At 42.8% G+C, this 17,254-nt stretch overlaps 1 protein-coding gene across 1 annotated transcript in view; it reads left to right on the forward strand.

The window, feature by feature from the left end:
* Wls (Wnt ligand secretion mediator) overlaps positions 1 to 17,254 on the forward strand; it is a 104,903-nt gene that overhangs the window by 55,494 nt on the left and 32,155 nt on the right. Inside the window, exons 3-5 of the mRNA XM_047518004.1 lie at positions 8,344 to 8,468; positions 13,216 to 13,377; positions 14,484 to 14,620. Of these exons, the coding sequence (XP_047373960.1) occupies positions 8,344 to 8,468; positions 13,216 to 13,377; positions 14,484 to 14,620 (424 nt within the window). The remainder of the gene's footprint in view (positions 1 to 8,343; positions 8,469 to 13,215; positions 13,378 to 14,483; positions 14,621 to 17,254) is intronic.

A 17,254-nucleotide genomic window follows, 5' to 3' on the forward strand; every position in this document is an offset into this window, starting at 1 on the left:
GTGGTACAATTCTGGGCCATTAGCACTGCGGGAGCAAGAGGAGGGGTGCTGTATTGAGTTTTGATGGGTGCAAGAAGGCAGGAATGAATCTGCATAGAATTCCAAAAGATGAGCAGGAGTTACACTTGTGGGGATACCAAGCACTATCTGCAGTCCCAAAGAAGCCCTTTTTTAATTCATACCTTCCAAAGGGGGCTATCTTTTAAAACTTTGGTGTGCTAGTGAAGACGCTGAATGCAAGAATTGCGGTAACCTCAAGTGGAAACTTGATATAGCAGCCAGCATTTACTGAGTGCTTACTGTATGCCAGGCCTCTGCTGAGTGCTTGGCATGCATTACCTTGATTATTTTTCACAACCTTCAGTGCTGGACTTTACCATTACTCCATTTTTAGATGGAAAAGTTCAGTGACTTGCACAGTGTTGCAAGACACCAAGGTGGGCTGTACCGTGAGGCTGGCTGGCTGTCTCCAGAGGTGAGCTCTTGCCATCTTCCAAGGCCGGAGGGTATGAGAGCTGTACTTGAGGTGGACAGCCTGGTGAAAGGAGAGAAAATCTCATAGGATATGATGTAACTAAGGTGCCAAACAGGAGCCATATCTTAGCCTATTATGCCATTAAGTGAATCTTCTCTTCTTAGATCAAGGACAATATAAAGGTGTTGAAAGTATTTTGGAAATCAGCTTTCTCATGGCATTGTGAAAATTAGGAATGGGAAAGCATTTTGGTCCTGAGGGCTAGAGATGATGGTGGCCTAAACAATAGGAATGTTAGTGAAGAGAAAGGAGATCAATCTAAAAGCCACCAAGCAGAGAGAATGACCCAAATGGGACATATGGCTTTATGAATCATGGGAAAGGAGACATCAGTGGAGAGTGAACATATGGATTTAAAACTCAGGAGGGAAATCTGGACTGGAAAGAGAGATTTGAATCCCAGGAGGGGATGAAATCCCTCTGGGTAAGTATGTGAAATCAGAAGAGAAAAGATCTAACCTACAACCTCATAAACACCAACAGGTGTAGTTTTTTTCACTTTCATTTGGTTACAGAGCAAGCGATGTCCCAGTTACTTTTCCAGTTGTGCAGCTTTGACACAGTAGTAGTCTTGGTTACAACAAGGATGAGTCGATGTTTTCTAGCTGAGAAGTGCAGTCACTTTGCAAAGGACCTGATGTAAACAATATTTTCCTTTGTCCTAGTCGTGTTTCATTGACAGATAACTGACTTCAACTAGGAGATAATGCAACAGAACACAGCAAGGGAACATTTTAATGATGCTTAGAAACATGTCTTTGTATACGTGGAAAGTACTTTTCCACAATGCAAATGCTTGACATGATGGAGATGAGAGAGGTAATGTGAACTAAACTGTTAGGCTGGTTTACGAAATAATTGCACTCATTCATTGGTTTAACTGCTCACACCCAGGCCTGTAGGGCATCTTAAGAACACAGCCAGGGCCAAATTTATAATTAGCTGAGGCCATTTTGGCCAGACCTAACCTTGGATAGAGGACAGGGTTGGTTTTGTTATTTCCTTAATTGAAAGCGTCAAGAAAATACAAGCCAGGTCAGAGAGTTTTTGATTGGGGAAGGAATGCTGCATAAATAACCCCAGATTATATGTCTGCTGGAGGATGGGAGGAGGCTGGTCTGTGAGGCCTCCTTCTGAGGTTACCCAAACAAACTGTGTGACTGGCAGCTCCCCTATGTAACATGGGAATGCGCGTGAGCCTTTTGAAACCTCTTTAATTTTTTTCCCAGGGCCAGGGACCAGGAAAGTCTAGATTTCTCTAGGAACCTAAAAGCTTCTCACAACTATCTAATAATTCTTTATCTCCCTGAATATAAACTTGCCCTCCTCTTCCCCCCCCTTATTTTCACTTAATTGCTCAACAATATAAGCATCCTGGGACTGGCCAGAAAGAGCACTTGCTATGTGCCAGGTGGTCAACAGCCTTAAGCAGTCAGGTCCTCTATTTCCATCTCGCAAAGATGGAAACCAAGACATATCCAGAGTAGCTCAGATTTAAACATAGAATTAAAAACTCTAAACGTTTGCTCTTTGTACTATCCTGGCTGCTGATACCTACTACAGACATGGAGAGGGCATGAAGCATAAGTGAGAAGCACTCTGGGGACCTTGCAGGGAGGCCACCAGTCACCTTCCCTCAGCTCTCCCCCACTCCAGGGACCATATTTATATTAAGCAGTTGCCCTAGATTTCTCAGGGATGCCTAGTTTCTTTCCTAGCTATTTGTTCTCCCACCATTTTTTTCTTATATGAAAGTATTGCTCTTCTCTCTGACTTTCCATTTGCTCAGACGGGCGAGGAAGTGTAATTAGTAGAGACCCCCTAAGGACGCTGGGTAGTTGATGATTCCCAGTACAGAAAAACATGGATCTTTCTGCCTTCAATGACACTCTGCCGGCTGCGCCTGCTCCTACAGAATCCTGGAGTGCAGGTTTCCTCAGGTCGGAGTGCCGCCCCCATAACAGGATGGAAATAGTAAGTGAGCGAACCACAGTGCCTTTCCACACCTCCCTTCCCAGTATTCTGAACGAATTTTCCACCAAACAAAATATGTCTCCAAAACCATTTGAGAAAGGTGAAGCTTACTCTGTACATACGACATAGGGCTTAGATACCAAAGCTACTGCTCTGGTATTGGAAAATCATGGACTTTCAAGTCCCTAAGTGCCTTATGCTGACACCTTACACTTTATCCCATGGAACTGGTATAACCAGTGTCTTTATTTTATAGGGAAGGTTCTCCAGGTGCCAGATGTATCCCTGGCCTTTCTGTGGTTCTCCCAGGGAATTCAAATTGGATTCATGGCCTTCATTATCTCTAGAGGCTGTGAGGGGGAAGTATTGCCCACGTAGTATCCCAGGAGTCGAGAAACTGGTGTTTTATTACATGCAATGTAGTCATTAAAGGTGAACTTTATTTCTAAGTCTACTGGAGGCCGAAGTGAAAATGATTCAGGCAGCCGATTGCAAATCTTTACTGGGTTCCTCTACCCCTTATTTTCCTGTTTCTGAGTTTTTTGCTCCAGTTCATAGTGGGAACTTCCATGTTCCTGAAATCTGGTAACTATTTTGAGTGAAACATAGGTATAACAGTTTCACTTCCTGATAAAATGATAACCACAGTCAGGCATGGTGGCTCTTGCTTATAATCCCAGCCACTTGGGAGACTGAGTCAAATTTCAGGCCAGCCTTGGACACTGTCTCAAATTAAAAATAAAAAGAGCTGGGGATATAGCTTAGTGGTAGAGCACACCAGGATTCAATTCCCAGTACCAGAAAAAAACAAACAAAACCCTAATCCTTGATGTTTTCTTATACTAGTTGAAGCAATTTTCATGCAGTAACTAATTTGATGATCACACAATCCTAGACAGTAAGTCTCGGTCTCCTATTCGAATGGAGAAGAAAGCTGAGCTTCCATCCAGGGAATGATATCATACAGTCCAGTGAGGGAAACAGGAGGGTCACTGGAACAGGCTATTCTTACTCTTTCTATTTTTGATGTGCACCATGAATGATGGCAGAAGCCTCTGAGACCATGGGATTCGGGTAAAACTGGAGTGGAGTGTTCCTAGGTGGGGGCTCTCTGAGTTCTGGCCTTTGCTCCTCACAGAAATTAATAATGCCTATACCCCAGATGACAGAGGGAGTGGGTAGGTGGTGAGTGAGGATCAGGAAGAACATGCCAGAAATTCACTGGACAGTCATAGAAAGCTTTAGAGGGACCTTTACTTGATAGGTAAATAGAAAAAAAAAAAAATACATGGTAATGTGGTGGGCTGCCTGAAGAAATTTGATGTCTCCTCCTCAGAGTAACCCTGAGGTCACCCATGCAGAGATTTCTGTTTCATTTTATTTTTAGTGAATTAGTTATTGACACTAAAAAGTTGGAAGATATTTCATAAAAATCTGAATTTCAGACCTCTCTTTTAAGAAATGACAAGATCTGGTAAGACTGCCCCATAGATCTCTTGGCGGCTCTTGACAGAAGCTAACTAATGGCAGCTGCCTCCTCTGACAGGGCTCACTCACACCTGGAAGTCTGCCCATGACCTGGTTCCTAGTTAGGAGCAAAACATCACAGGAGCCCTGGCCTTCTGCTCCTTCACCTCATAGTTCTTTGGATCATGTCATCATTTTCTGGCCCTTTATGGAAAGGTGCTGTGTTAACACCACTAGAGGATTCTAGACTTGATTTTGAGTTTTCCTTGAGCCTCTCAGGAACCCTGCCTATCTCTGTCCTGTAGAAAGCTGACAAGGGTGTTGGGTGGAGTTGAGTGGCTCTTCTAGGACATGTGCTTCATTCAACTTGTGCGTTTCTTTTCAGTGTTACTGTTTTCTACCAGCAAAGGTACTGAAGGGCAGCTGGGTCCTGGAATGATCCAGATGGAAGTTGAAGTCCAACCTCTACCATTTACTAGCCATGTGTTCTTGGGCAATTTATATATAACCTCCTCCTCAACGGGTGGGTGTGAGACTGAAGGAAGGAATACAGACGTGTTAGCACCTGACAACAGAAGCACTGATCTTATTAAAGACTCTAAGTATTCTTATTTCATGACTGATGTGTGGGGCTTTTACACAAGTTAGTAAGATACAAAAAAGATGACTCTTTAAAAATAAATTTATTATATATATTTAATGCATACAACCTGGTATTATAGAGTGCATATAGATAGTAAAGCAGTTACTGTAGTGAGACAAGTTAACCATTATAGCTACTCTGGCTGCAAAAAAAAAAAAAAAAAACAAAAGAAATGGGTGACTGAGAGGACAGATGGGTGGTTGTCTTGTGAGGAAGTTCTGAATGGGCCTCTCCGTATTGCCAGCAGCAATGTGACTTTATGCACTTAATACCTGAGAACCCCACTTATTAATTTAAAGGACATAACTGTGCCCACATCATAGAGTTATTAGGAAAATTGAATGAAGTATTTTAAATGAAATCCCAGAAGCCACTGGGGCTTAATATAAAGTAATTGTACATTAAAAGAGTGTTTAAAATGTTTTGTTTTTCCTTTGAGTATCCTCAACAGATTAGAATAACTGTTGGAGCTGGGACCAGGCCAGGAAGTAAGCCTCTGTGGCCTTCTCTCTCCCTGAGACCTAACCAGACCCCAGCAACATTTGTGGGGCCCAGAGGAAGAGTGTCAGGGAAGGTTGCCCACCATATGTCTAAATATTTAAAAGTGATAAATCAGGCCTTCATGATGAACTAGAAGGCCAGGTTTGAATTTGGGATTCTTGGAGTCCTGGGAATTCTATACCAAAATGCGACTGACCAGAAATGTGGGACTCTGAGGCCTTCTTCTTCTCCCCATGGCTTCACCCACGAGAGGGGCCTGTCCTTGTGTGCAGACACCCCAGTCTCCCAGCTCAAGCCCTGTTTGCATCTTCCTAGGGCTAGCAGCCTTTTGATCACTTCTGACCACACAACGGTGCACAGTGGTTGTTTTGTGCCTCTTGGAGGCCAGATCTGGGAAAGTGGCCACACAGGTCTTAGAAGTAGGGTCAGAGCTGTCTGGGAAGAGTATTCTGGGACTCCAAGTTCCTGGAACATGGGCTAGAAGTGGGCATCGGTAGACTCTAGGTTGCACTTCCCCTTCACCTCAGGGCCTCTGATCCTGTGAGGAAGGGTAGAGATGAAGAGGACCAGACAGAGGCAGGACCCTTCAAAAGTGGGAGGCCCAGATTAAGGATCCATCCTGCCTGTGTCAAAGACCTGTACTGTTCTTATTAAATCCCACCATCCCACGGAGCACAATATGGGGATTACTGCTGAAGCCGGTCTGTACTTGAGTCCAGTGGTTCCCCCAGTGTTCCTTTAACACCACCCAAATTCCCAGTTCCTAATCCTGGTGTTAGAAGCAAAGAATATGTACCTTCCTAATATTTGACTCACAGAAGAGCGCTTCCACCAGTTCTTCCTGTTGATCACTGAGGCTTCTAAGTGGGGAGCAGTTGTAACCAGCCTGGCCCCTAGCCAAGGGCATATCCAAACGCTCAGCATTGCTTTTACCATTTTGGGGGTCACAGTTTCTTATACAGACTCTTACTCTTACCCAGGTTGTCACAGGTCTGCACTGCTGGCTGGCATCCTGAAACCTAGTCTCAGCCTGTGCAGAGATGGGAAGATGCAGAAGAACCAAGGGCCCAGCTATTCTCTATGCAGGCCTTGCCTCAGCCACCTTGTTGTCACTTGCCTTCTGCAGCCCAAGCACTTGCAAATTCTGAATGACTTGGGGCTCCTTCATACATGTTGGTGTACTTTTCCAGAATATTCCCTCTGTGGCAGTTCAGGATGTGGCTGACGTAGGATTCTACGTCTTCTATTTCTCATCTATAAAATCATGAAAATGATTCAGCTTCCAGCCTCTCTAGAGCAGTTCATAGAAAAACCCTAATTTTCCAGATAGCAGTTATTTTTATCTGTTCCCCTTGTGACTTGTATGTGTTCAAGTTCAGCAAACATTTATTAAGTACCTAATGCTTGTCATGTAGCATGCAGCACTTCCAACAACTTGACCTCCTTTAGTCCTTATTCAACCCTGGAGGTGGGTATTATTTTACAGATGAGCAAACTCAGGAATCTGGATATGCAGACTGACTTAAAGGCTAAATAGTCAGAGCCAAGAATTGATTCCAGTTTCTTAAGCCCAGTGGTAGCTGGCTCTTCACTCATCTTAGAATGTGGTTTGTGCTTTGTTTTTGTTTGTTTTTTCTCTTCATTAAGGCCTCTCCGTTCTTGAACTTGCTCAACAAACTAACTAAAAAATAGATTAAATGGATAGATGAAATTCTTACTAATTTGCTTTCCCTAATGAAGAGCAGTGAGGTAAACCCATTCGTGGTCCTTACTGATATGGAAGTATTTGAACATTCATTTTCTAATTATGTGCTCATTATATTTCTGTCCATGAATAAGTCTTTAAATTTGGAAAAGCCCTTTGCCTTCTACATTAACTTTTTCCACAATATGAAGAAGGGGTTTTGAATTTTAGACAAGTAGCAGATCCTGTATTTGAGAACCTCTGAATATAGTGTATTTTTTTGGAGGAGGGCAGGTACCAGGAATTAAACTCAGGGGCACTCTACTATGGAGCCACATCCCAGCCCTATTTTGTATTTGATTTAGAGACAGGTTCTCACTGAGTTGCTTAGTGCCTCACTTTTGCTGAGGCTAGCTTTGAATTTGTAATCCTCCTGCTTCAGCCTCCCGAGCTGCTGAGATTACAGGCATGCGCCACCATGCCCGGCTTGGGTATGGTTTTAAGAAGGATCTTTCAGACTAGTGTGTGTCAGGGGAGAGCACTGAGGGGAAATAAGTCATGTCTCGGGTGGGTCTCAGTCTGTATTCTGTTTCTGTAACAAATAAAGCAAGAAGTTTATTTAACTCACAGTTTTGGAGACCAAAAGCGCAAGGTTGGACAGCCCCATCTGTTCAGCCTTTGGTGAGAGACCTTGCCTACATGACAAGATGGGGATGTCATCTTGTCATCCTGGGGTGGGAGAGCACATGAGAGAGAGAGAGAGATCACTTGGTGAGACAGGAAGCAAGGCTAGGCAGGGGCCAGGCTCTCTTTTTTATAACAACCCATTCTTAAGGGAACTAACACTTCTGCAAGACTTAACCCAGTCTATAAGACCAACATTAATCCATTTGTGAGGGTGAAGCCCCCAGTGACCTAATTACCTTCCTCTAGACCCCACCTCTTAAAGGTTCCACCACCATAGCACTATCACACCAGGGTTCCTTTGTGGATATACTCAAACCCCATCCAAACCAAAGCAGCGTGCTTGAAATCCTTGGTCATGTTTTTCAGAGAGGAGAGAAAACACAGGCAGATGAGGTGTGGTTTTCACATACCTAAGGCACTTTTGGTGGAAGAAGGAAGGACCTCACCGTCCATGTGGCTCCTATGAGCAGACCTAGTCCTAGTAGAACAAGTTACAGAAGGATGAGTTCTGACCGTGAGTCATAATCTGACTATTGGAGCTATCTCAGAAAGCCTGAGGCCCTTGTCTCTAGAAGCGTTTAAGTGGAAGCTCTTGACTCTGGAAGAGTGGTTATGGGAGGGGACCCAACATGCCACTTAGAATTTAATCCTATGACTTTTAGGTCTTCAGCTTTGAAATTTGATAGGAACTAACATAGCTCTTTTGACTTGTCAGTTTTCATGACAGAGCCTGTAAGAACAACATGTATCCCATTTGTTTACAATAATAAAAAAAAAAAAAAAGAATTTTTAACTATTTTCAAACTATCCTTCCAAAAGCCATTTCTGAATTGTGCATCCTTTCACTTGCAGGAGAAAATGCAGAAGTTTCCATGGATGTTTCCCTGGCATACCGTGATGACATGTTTGCTGAATGGACTGAAATGGCCCATGAGAGAGTGCCTCGTAAACTCAAATGCACCTTCACCTCCCCCAAGGTAAGCTACCTTGATGTCGTAAGTTGATGACATTTATATTTGGTCTCTGGGTATGTGAAAAGATTTGCTTACATGTCACAGATGCGTCCCTTATTTTTTAACCAACTTGAGCCACAAAGTTTGACCTTTAGTCTTTGTCTTAGTAGAGAGGGCAATGTAGATATTTCATGTCCCTACAAAGGAGGAAACAACAGAATGAATGTCTGTTTGAAAGACTTTGTTTCCCTGAAATGCTTCCATAAAACAACTCTTGGTTCTTTGGTATATAGCTGAAAGGGTTTGAAGAATGTTGCTAAATTATTTCAAGGGGTGAGATTCTGTTCATATTGCACGAGTCCTGGTGTCTGTGGTGATTTTTGTGCATCTGTGTACCACCATAGCCAATGGGCAGGTGTGAAGATCAACAGTCCCAGAGGACACCACAGGCAAACAAAGGACCCAAGGGGAGAAATTCAGTTTCATTTAATAACTCCTGGTCATCTCATCCATCCCTAGGAGTCTCCCTTCTCTAGCACTTCCAGGAAAACTAAATCACACATGGAGAGAGGTTATTGTCCTACATGGAGAGCAGGGAGACCTTTTCTTGTGGACAAAAGTCTTAGATTCCTCATCATGCATTGACTCAGTGAGCCCCAGAGGACAGTGGGACTCAGTGGTATAAGGACCAAAGTGGAATTAGCTGGAGACCTTTTCAAATGTCAAGTGCTGCCCTTGCACACACCTCCCTGAGGTCCCTCCTCCTCCACCCTCTCACTTTTGAAAGTCTGCATGAAGGTGAGATGGAGCCACAGTTACCATTATTCTTATTCCTCAAGGGTGTCACCAGCCAGGTGAATTCCAACATCCCCTCAGGTGAGAAACGTTGACCTTTTCTTTGTGTGTGAAGCACAGTAGAGGCCAAACTCAGCACTGAAGCACATTCTTGGTTCATCTTAAATCTTCAAATCAATTGCTCCTGAAAGATTTGGATAGCTTTGTAATACCTCCTCCACTGAGCAATTTAGTCCCTCTCCCTTCCTAACAGTGGCCTTTACTGACGTTGCTTTTACAAAGTCTCCCTCCTCCAAGTTTCATAGACTAGAGATACACAAAGTGCCAACTGAGGACCAACAATATCCATATCAAGTGTGAGCTTGTCAGAAATGTAGATTCCCAGGCCACACCTCAAACCTACTGTTTTAGTGTATTTTCTGCTAATAGCAGAGCATACCACAGACTGGGTAAATTATGAGCAAGAGGAGTTTATTTGACTCACAGTTCTGGAGGCTGAGAAGTCCACAGGCATGGCACCCAAGTCTGGCAAAGTCCTTTGTGCTGCACCAAAATGTGGCATAGGGCAGGCAAGCATGTGTGAGCTAGAGAGAGGGGACAAAAATGGGGCCAAAAGAGAGGCCCCATTGATAACTAATCCATTCCCACAATGACGACATTGACCCATGCATGAGGATAGAGCCCTGGCGACCTAATTACCTCCCAAAGGTCCTATAACAATTAAATTTCAGCTCCAGTGTTAAAAGGAACATTCAAACCATAGCATCACCTGAATCAAAATCTCAGGTGACAGGACCAAGGGCTCCAAGTTTCAACAGGAATTCAGTCATTCCCTCAATGTCTGTAAAGTTTGAGAACCACTGCCCTAGACCCTCTGCCAAGTGCCAAACATAGATATCCCACAAAAAAAACAGTCACCTGGCATTGTTCTGGGGGCAGTCGGTAGGTAAACAATGATGAGAGAGAACCCAGAGGAAGCTGGGAAAAGGAATAGCTAAAATTTTTGGATCTTTGTTTGCAATGGAGGAAATTAATTAAAGTGTTTCTCACTGTCCTTGCAAGTTGATTGCATCTTTCAGAGGAGAGATGGGTTGAATATAAGCTAGAGGCTTTGGATGTGGAATTTCATCCACAGAAAAGGGAAATGTCATTTCTCGCCTTCCTTACATGCTGGGAGGGGGAGGGGTGTTTCCCTGCGACCGCTTCTTAATGACAGTTGCTTAATTATCTTTAGACTGTGTTGATCCCTTTCGAGAAAGACATTAAACCTTGAAAGGTGTGAAGGAAATGAATCATCAAATCCATGCTTTTTGATTGCAGTGAAATTTAGTCTTGAATCTGAAGATTAAATGAGAAATTGCTTTAAAGCTTTTTAGTCCCTTGTGGATTGTGAAGTTTAAAAAAAAAAAAAAAAGTCAAGTTGCCACCTGCTGTAATTTGTCCTAATTAGCCAGTCTCATGCTGGAGCTAGGGGAGGACTGAAGGGGTAGAGGAAGGAGAGACAGAGAGAGACAGAGAGAGAGAGAGAGAGAGAGAGAGAGAGAGAGAGAGAGAGAGAGAGAGAGAGAAAGGAGTCTTTTTTCTTAAATGCCCTAAATACTGGCAGAAGCAGAACTTCAGTGTAGGAAGAAAAGCCCTAACAGGATATACTGAATTTGTCTCCAACACAGGTAGGCAGACCAGCTCCCAGAGGCCAGAGTATATCTCCTCTAAATTTATTGAACTTGGGTAATTTGTCTCCTGGGTAGTATGTTGCCCTCTCTGTAGCAACAGGGAATTTTTAGATATCCAGAGACCCTCAGCAGGGAATTAGTGACCCCAGAGGTCATCTTATTTGAACTTCTTCCTTAACCTGGAGAAAAGTGAAGCCAAATGAGGTGGGATATCCCAGGGTACCCCGCAAGGGACAAAGTCAGGACTAGAATCAGAGCCTTCTGGCCTAGAACCCAGCACTGTTGCTGTGAGAGCCCTGTGAGAGCCCAGTGAGGGCCCAGTGCCTGCATTTGACCCTGTCCCTGGCAGGCGTTGTTTTCTTTCTGCCACACTCAAGTACCTTTCCCCATCGGAACCAGAGGAGGCAAAATGGCGCAACTGGACTTGAGAGGCCTGGGTCCTCAGCCCAATTCTGCTACTACTTTGGAGACCTTGGGCAAGACACACATCAAATGGCATCTTACCAATATGTTTTGTTACCTTCCTTCTCAATTCTCAGTTTCTATAAATAAAATAAGACCTTGACTAGAAACACAACAGAAAACTGTCCTCTTGCTGTTACCACAGAGCGTAATCAGCTTCCTTAATGCAGCTTAATCTAAGGCTGAATTAGAGCCTGGAATGTATTTTTAGTAGTTCCAACAGAGCCCTAATTCTTGCCCGATTTGTAAGTAAGTGAGAAAGCAGTGGAGAGGAGAGAAATACCATCGATGTAGAGAGAATCATTCAACCTCCATCCAAAGTTTAAAATAGAAGCAAAATTCTTTCCACAGAACTCTGTTATTGTTTTATTTTTAATCTCATCTGTCAACTTTAATCAATTGATAGTGTCTGCCAAGAGCCCCCCACACCTTAGAAGGTTGATTGTCATGACTGATTAGTGATGTCCGCATGGGGCAGAGAAGGGAAGAAGAAGCACTTAAGTAGGGTGTTTGCCTGTGTCCATATGTGCCACAGTGGCCTGTGTCTCTGCCTGCACAAAGGCCTATTTCTTGTGCTCTAAGCTCTGATTGTCCACTGAAGAACCTACAAGATCACACAGGGACAGAGCCCTTTACATGTTACCGTGTAGACTCCTCACTATCTTCTTCCTTCTAACTTTCAACTGGATCTTTTGCTCTGAAATTTTATGACAAATTTTGGAGGTCTTGTGAATTAATTCAGGTTTAGGGTCTCTCCTGTCTCTTCATCAGGAAGCACCAAACAAACATGGTAGCTGGCATATAAATCCAGCGTTGATGGCAGACCTTCACCTGCCTTATCTGGGGGGCAAGACCCTTCCTATGGAAACTCCTGCCTCTGCGCACCTACATTTTCCTCCTACTCCCCACCTCTAGACTGGCACACATGGCCAGGAGCCCTGGAGAGGTAGGGCAGAATTTAGTTTTCAAAGGAAGCTGTACCCTGTTCCTCAACTCCTAACTCTGTGTGCAGGGCAGTCCTCTTTTAAATTGTTAGCTAGAAAGTCCAAGAGGCTTTTCCAGAAACCAAATTCATTTACTTTTAAAGTTTCAGCTCACTTGAGCTGGGGATATAGCCCAGTTGCTACAGTGCTTTCCTTGCTTGCATCAAGGTCCTGGGTTCAATCTCCAGCACCACACAATAAAATACAACTTTCAGCTCCTCTTTGTCTGTCAGGAAGCTTGAGAGGCAGAAAATTCTGAGTTGCCATCACTAGCAAACTAATCTCATTAGTACCTTTCTAGATTTTCTGTCTTCCCCAAATCCCAAAAGTTCTTTGGGTTACTTCTTTTCCTGTCACATCAACAAAAATATATATGTATATTTTTTCGGCTTTTTATACTGCACCATAAAAATAATCAGCCATTATAAAGAGTGTAATGGACTTCAGCAAGGGCTTCTTCCCAAATATTTAAAGAGTTGACTATACCACAGAGCCATAGAGGTCTTACATGATGTGGCACAAATAAAAAGCTCTTTTAGACTTTGGTAGACAGACCAGAGACTCCACCAAGGATTCAAAAGCTGAGAAAGATATTAAGAGAGAGATTGCTGTTTTTTACCTGAAATGTTTCGTTCTACCCTAAATGTGACTGATATCTTTTCTTTTTTTTTTTTTTTTTTTGAGGTGAGGGTAGCTGGGTGGAAACCTTGCCTCCAGTGTTCCCTGCTAATTTTCATCTCTAGTGTGTACTTTTAAATATCAGCTTTTTAAAATTGGTGATATGAGGCCAGTGTATGAGAATTCAGACACAGTCCTTTGGAAATAAGGACCTGCCTCAAACCCTCTGCTTTTCCCCAGACCCCAGAGCATGAGGGCCGGTACTATGAGTGTGATGTCCTGCCATTCATGGAAATCGGGTCTGTTGCTCACAAGTATTACCTCCTAAACATCCGACTGCCTGTGAATGAGAAGAAGAAAATCAACGTCGGGATTGGGGAGATAAAGGATATTCGGTTGGTGGTAAGTGAATGTAATTAATCCAACAGATGGGGACACTAAGCTACTGCCCAAGAACACCAATTCTTGAGTGTGTGTATGGGAAGGAAACTCCATCTCACTCTTGGCATCTCTATGCTGTACTTGCCTCTGTTGTCTCATCTGAGAAATGGGAATAATAACTTACCCGTGATGGCAGGGATCATCAAGTGAATTGATTTATATGAGAGATTACAGAAATGGAAAACAATGAAATTATTGTGCTTGCTTAGCATTTTCAGTGGGCTTAAGATCCTTAAGATTATTATAAAGATTATAAGCTCATGATAATGTGATGGTGATTGCATAAAGAAGATAAAGGCAAAAAAGAAAAATTAACATGTCTCACCTTGCAAGCCCAAATGTTAAAGAGAAAAGTGGTGTTTTAGGTTATTTTTCCAATTTATGTGTTTAATCATGGAAATAGTAGAACTTGGAGCAAGGAAGACATTTTTTACAAATCATAAAACAGTTATACAAGAGATTTATATCTAATGTAGAAATCACAGAGTACAGGTAAGAACAAAGAAGTGCATAATAATTGTCTATAATATTCCACCATCTGGAGAAATAATCACTATTGAGGTTTTGATGTATTTCCTTCAAGTCTGCCTCTTCTAGTGCACACACACAGACAGCACATTTTATATAAATCCCTCCCTTGTAAAAAAGTGAGATCACGCTCAACTGACTTTTGTTTCTCGCTTTCCCCCCTTTATTTAATGGTATATTGTGAATATATTATAAATCCACTTTCCAATACTGCTTAGCATTCCATTGCAGAGGTGTATGTGAATGCATTTTACCAATCTCAGCTTATTGGACATGTGGGATATCTCCAACATTTAAATGAAATGATTCTTCATCATTCCCTTAGCAGAGCATGGACCACTTTTAAGCCTTTTAGTATGTAGTTCTGCAGTGCTTGAGGAGGGGTCAGAGGGTTATTAGGGCAGTACATGCTGTGAATATGAATACTTTTGATCTTGAAAGTTCAGCAGAAATACTTTTTACTTATCTGTCCCCAAAATGCATTTGATGGTAAAAAATAAAACTAAGATCTGTTCACCTTCAACATCGGTCTTGTCTAGGGAATCCACCAAAATGGAGGCTTCACCAAGGTGTGGTTTGCCATGAAGACCTTCCTGACACCCAGCATCTTCATCATCATGGTGTGGTATTGGAGGAGGATCACCATGATGTCCCGACCCCCAGTGCTTCTGGAAAAGTAAGAGCTGAACACTCTTAAGGAACACTGGCTTCCATGCTCTGCCACTCTCCAGTTCTCACTGGGGTCCAGCTCAAGCAGCCACTGTGGGGTGGGTGATTGACCTGGAGTCATCCTGGACTTCATTTGCGCCTTCACGTTTCACATGCAAAGTATTAAATCCTAGGGGCTCTACCTCTGTCACATCTCTGTCTTTGCTCTTCATTCCCATGCCAGAATCAGATACTTCTCACTTGCATGTGGAGGAGCTACCAAGTGCCTAAGCCCAAACCCTGTCCCCATAGTAGGATGATGCTCTTGCAGATACACACCCTTGCTCTCTTCCATTTCCATTAATATAAAAACATTCTCTGCCATCTTTCATTACTCTACCTTTTCCCACTTTCCTCCAAAGCTACAATACCATTTTTTGACCCCTCTCTAAAGCAGGAATCCTCAACTTGTTCATATTATCTCTTCCAGTTCTCTGGAATGAGCCCATTTCAGTCTGGATTCATCCTCACCCCACTATGGAAACTGCTCTTTTTTGGATCAGAGATCCAAAGATCGTGCCAAGCATGGTAACACACACCTGTAATCCCAGCATCTTGGGAGGCTGAGACAGGCAGATTGCAAGTTCAAAACCACTCTTAGAAACTTAGTTAGGACCTAAGCAACTCAGTGAGACCCTGTCTCCAAATAAAATATTTTTAAAAAGGGCTGGGGATGTGGCTCAGTGGTTAAGTGCCCCTGCATTCAATCCCCAGTATCAAAAACAAAACAAAACAAAATTCAAAGTTCATTTTTCAGTCCGCACTGTCCTTGATTGATCACCAACATTTGACATGACAGATCACTCCCTTTATCTTCACCCAACCTCCTTCACCCTCCTCTTGACTGCTGTGTTTTCTTAACTGTCATCGGGTCTCCATTGCTATTTCTTTCCATCTGTGTAACCTCTGGGACCTCTTCCCTTTGTTAACTCTTTCCCAGGTGATCTCATCTAATCTCATGGTCTTAAAATTCATCTACCCTCTGATGACTCTTAATTTACATCTTCCACCTCTTGAAACTATTCCCAAATATCCCAGCTATTTATTTAACCATCTCAACTTGCATTGAAAATATAGCACTCATGGAAGAACACTTGATTTCCTCCTATTTTAATGGTGCCTCTTTCCATTTTTCTAAGTGCTGACTCAATTCTTTCTTTAACTCAGGCTAAAAAGGGAGGAATCGCCTTCTATTCTCTTACTTTTTTCATGCCCCATATCCAGCCCACTGGGAAATCTCACCATTTCTACTACCACCACCCAAATCTGACTAACCCGCCATGACTTCACACCTGGTTTATTGGAAATAGCCTTCTCAACTGCTCTCCTTGCTTCCAGTCTTTTTCTCCCTACAATCTATTCACACAGCAACCTCAGTGCTCCCTTTTAAGTATTAATCAGATCATATCACTCCTCTGCTCAAAGCTCTCCACTGGTTTTTCATCTTCTTTCCCTGGTTATGAACCCCTTAAAGTTCTGGCCCCTTGCCACCTCTGATCTTATCTCCTATTCCTTCTAGTCCCCTTGATGGTGCTCAAACATGCCTGGCTTGGTCTCACCCCAGGGCCTTTGCACTTACTGTTCCCCAGGTATCTTTGTGGTTCAATTCCTTCTTTCCACATGCCCTGCTCTGATGTTTCTCATCTTAAAGACTCTATCCTGTCTCTCTAATATGAAATCTCACCTCCATTCTCTTATCTAGTTTTATTCTTCTTCATAATGCACATTCATCATTTACTTACATCTTTCCTCCCATATTCCCTGCCTCACCCCGTCTGACTGCAGGTATCATGAGAGCCAGTTCCTTGCTAATTTTCCTCACCACTGTATCCTCAATGCCCAGAGAAGAGACTGGAACACAGGAAGTCAATAAGATTTTATTGAATGAATGAATCATGTCACTATTATTGAAACTTTTTGTTGGGTTCCTGGTCTCTTGAAGATAAATTTCAAAATCTCTCTCTAATGAGGGTGCACATAGCTTCATGAGCTCTTCCTTCTTTGTTTCTCTGAGCTCAGTCTCCAGTGGTTTACTAAGATGTGCTGCATGGAGATGCCCAGATACTTCAACTCCTCCAGCCCTCTGTTCCTCCATCCAGCTTCTGCCCTCAGCTATACCATTTCCACCTCCCTCATCTCAAATCACTGTTGGCCCAATTTCTGTCTCTGCTTAAGAGTCAAGTCCTGGCAGCAGCTTTCTGTGTTTCTTACTGCTGTCACGTTGCTTACTATACCTGGTTTCAATTACTTTTTTTTTCTGGCTCCACCTCTGAATGCAATTCCATGAGTTTAAAAAAGAAACAACTTTCTATTCATTTAGGTATCTGCAGCCCCAATACCATGCCCACAGCCCATAATAATAAAGTGTGTGTATTTTGTGAATATGAATAAAGTGTGAATAAATCAGTGACATAAGGATGACATTTTAATAGGGAAATGGAAGATAACAGTGTGATGAGGAAAGACAAAATCAAATCTAACCAAGCAGCCAAAATAATTTATGTCTCCCGTGTGTCTGGGGTCTTCCATTATTGAAACAAATATGCTACATGATCCATCATTGCTAACGGTATCACAGTCATGCATGTTCTTAATGATCAGG

This window comes from Sciurus carolinensis, chromosome 1, assembly GCF_902686445.1.
Source record: "Sciurus carolinensis chromosome 1, mSciCar1.2, whole genome shotgun sequence".
NCBI lineage: Eukaryota > Metazoa > Chordata > Mammalia > Rodentia > Sciuridae > Sciurus > Sciurus carolinensis.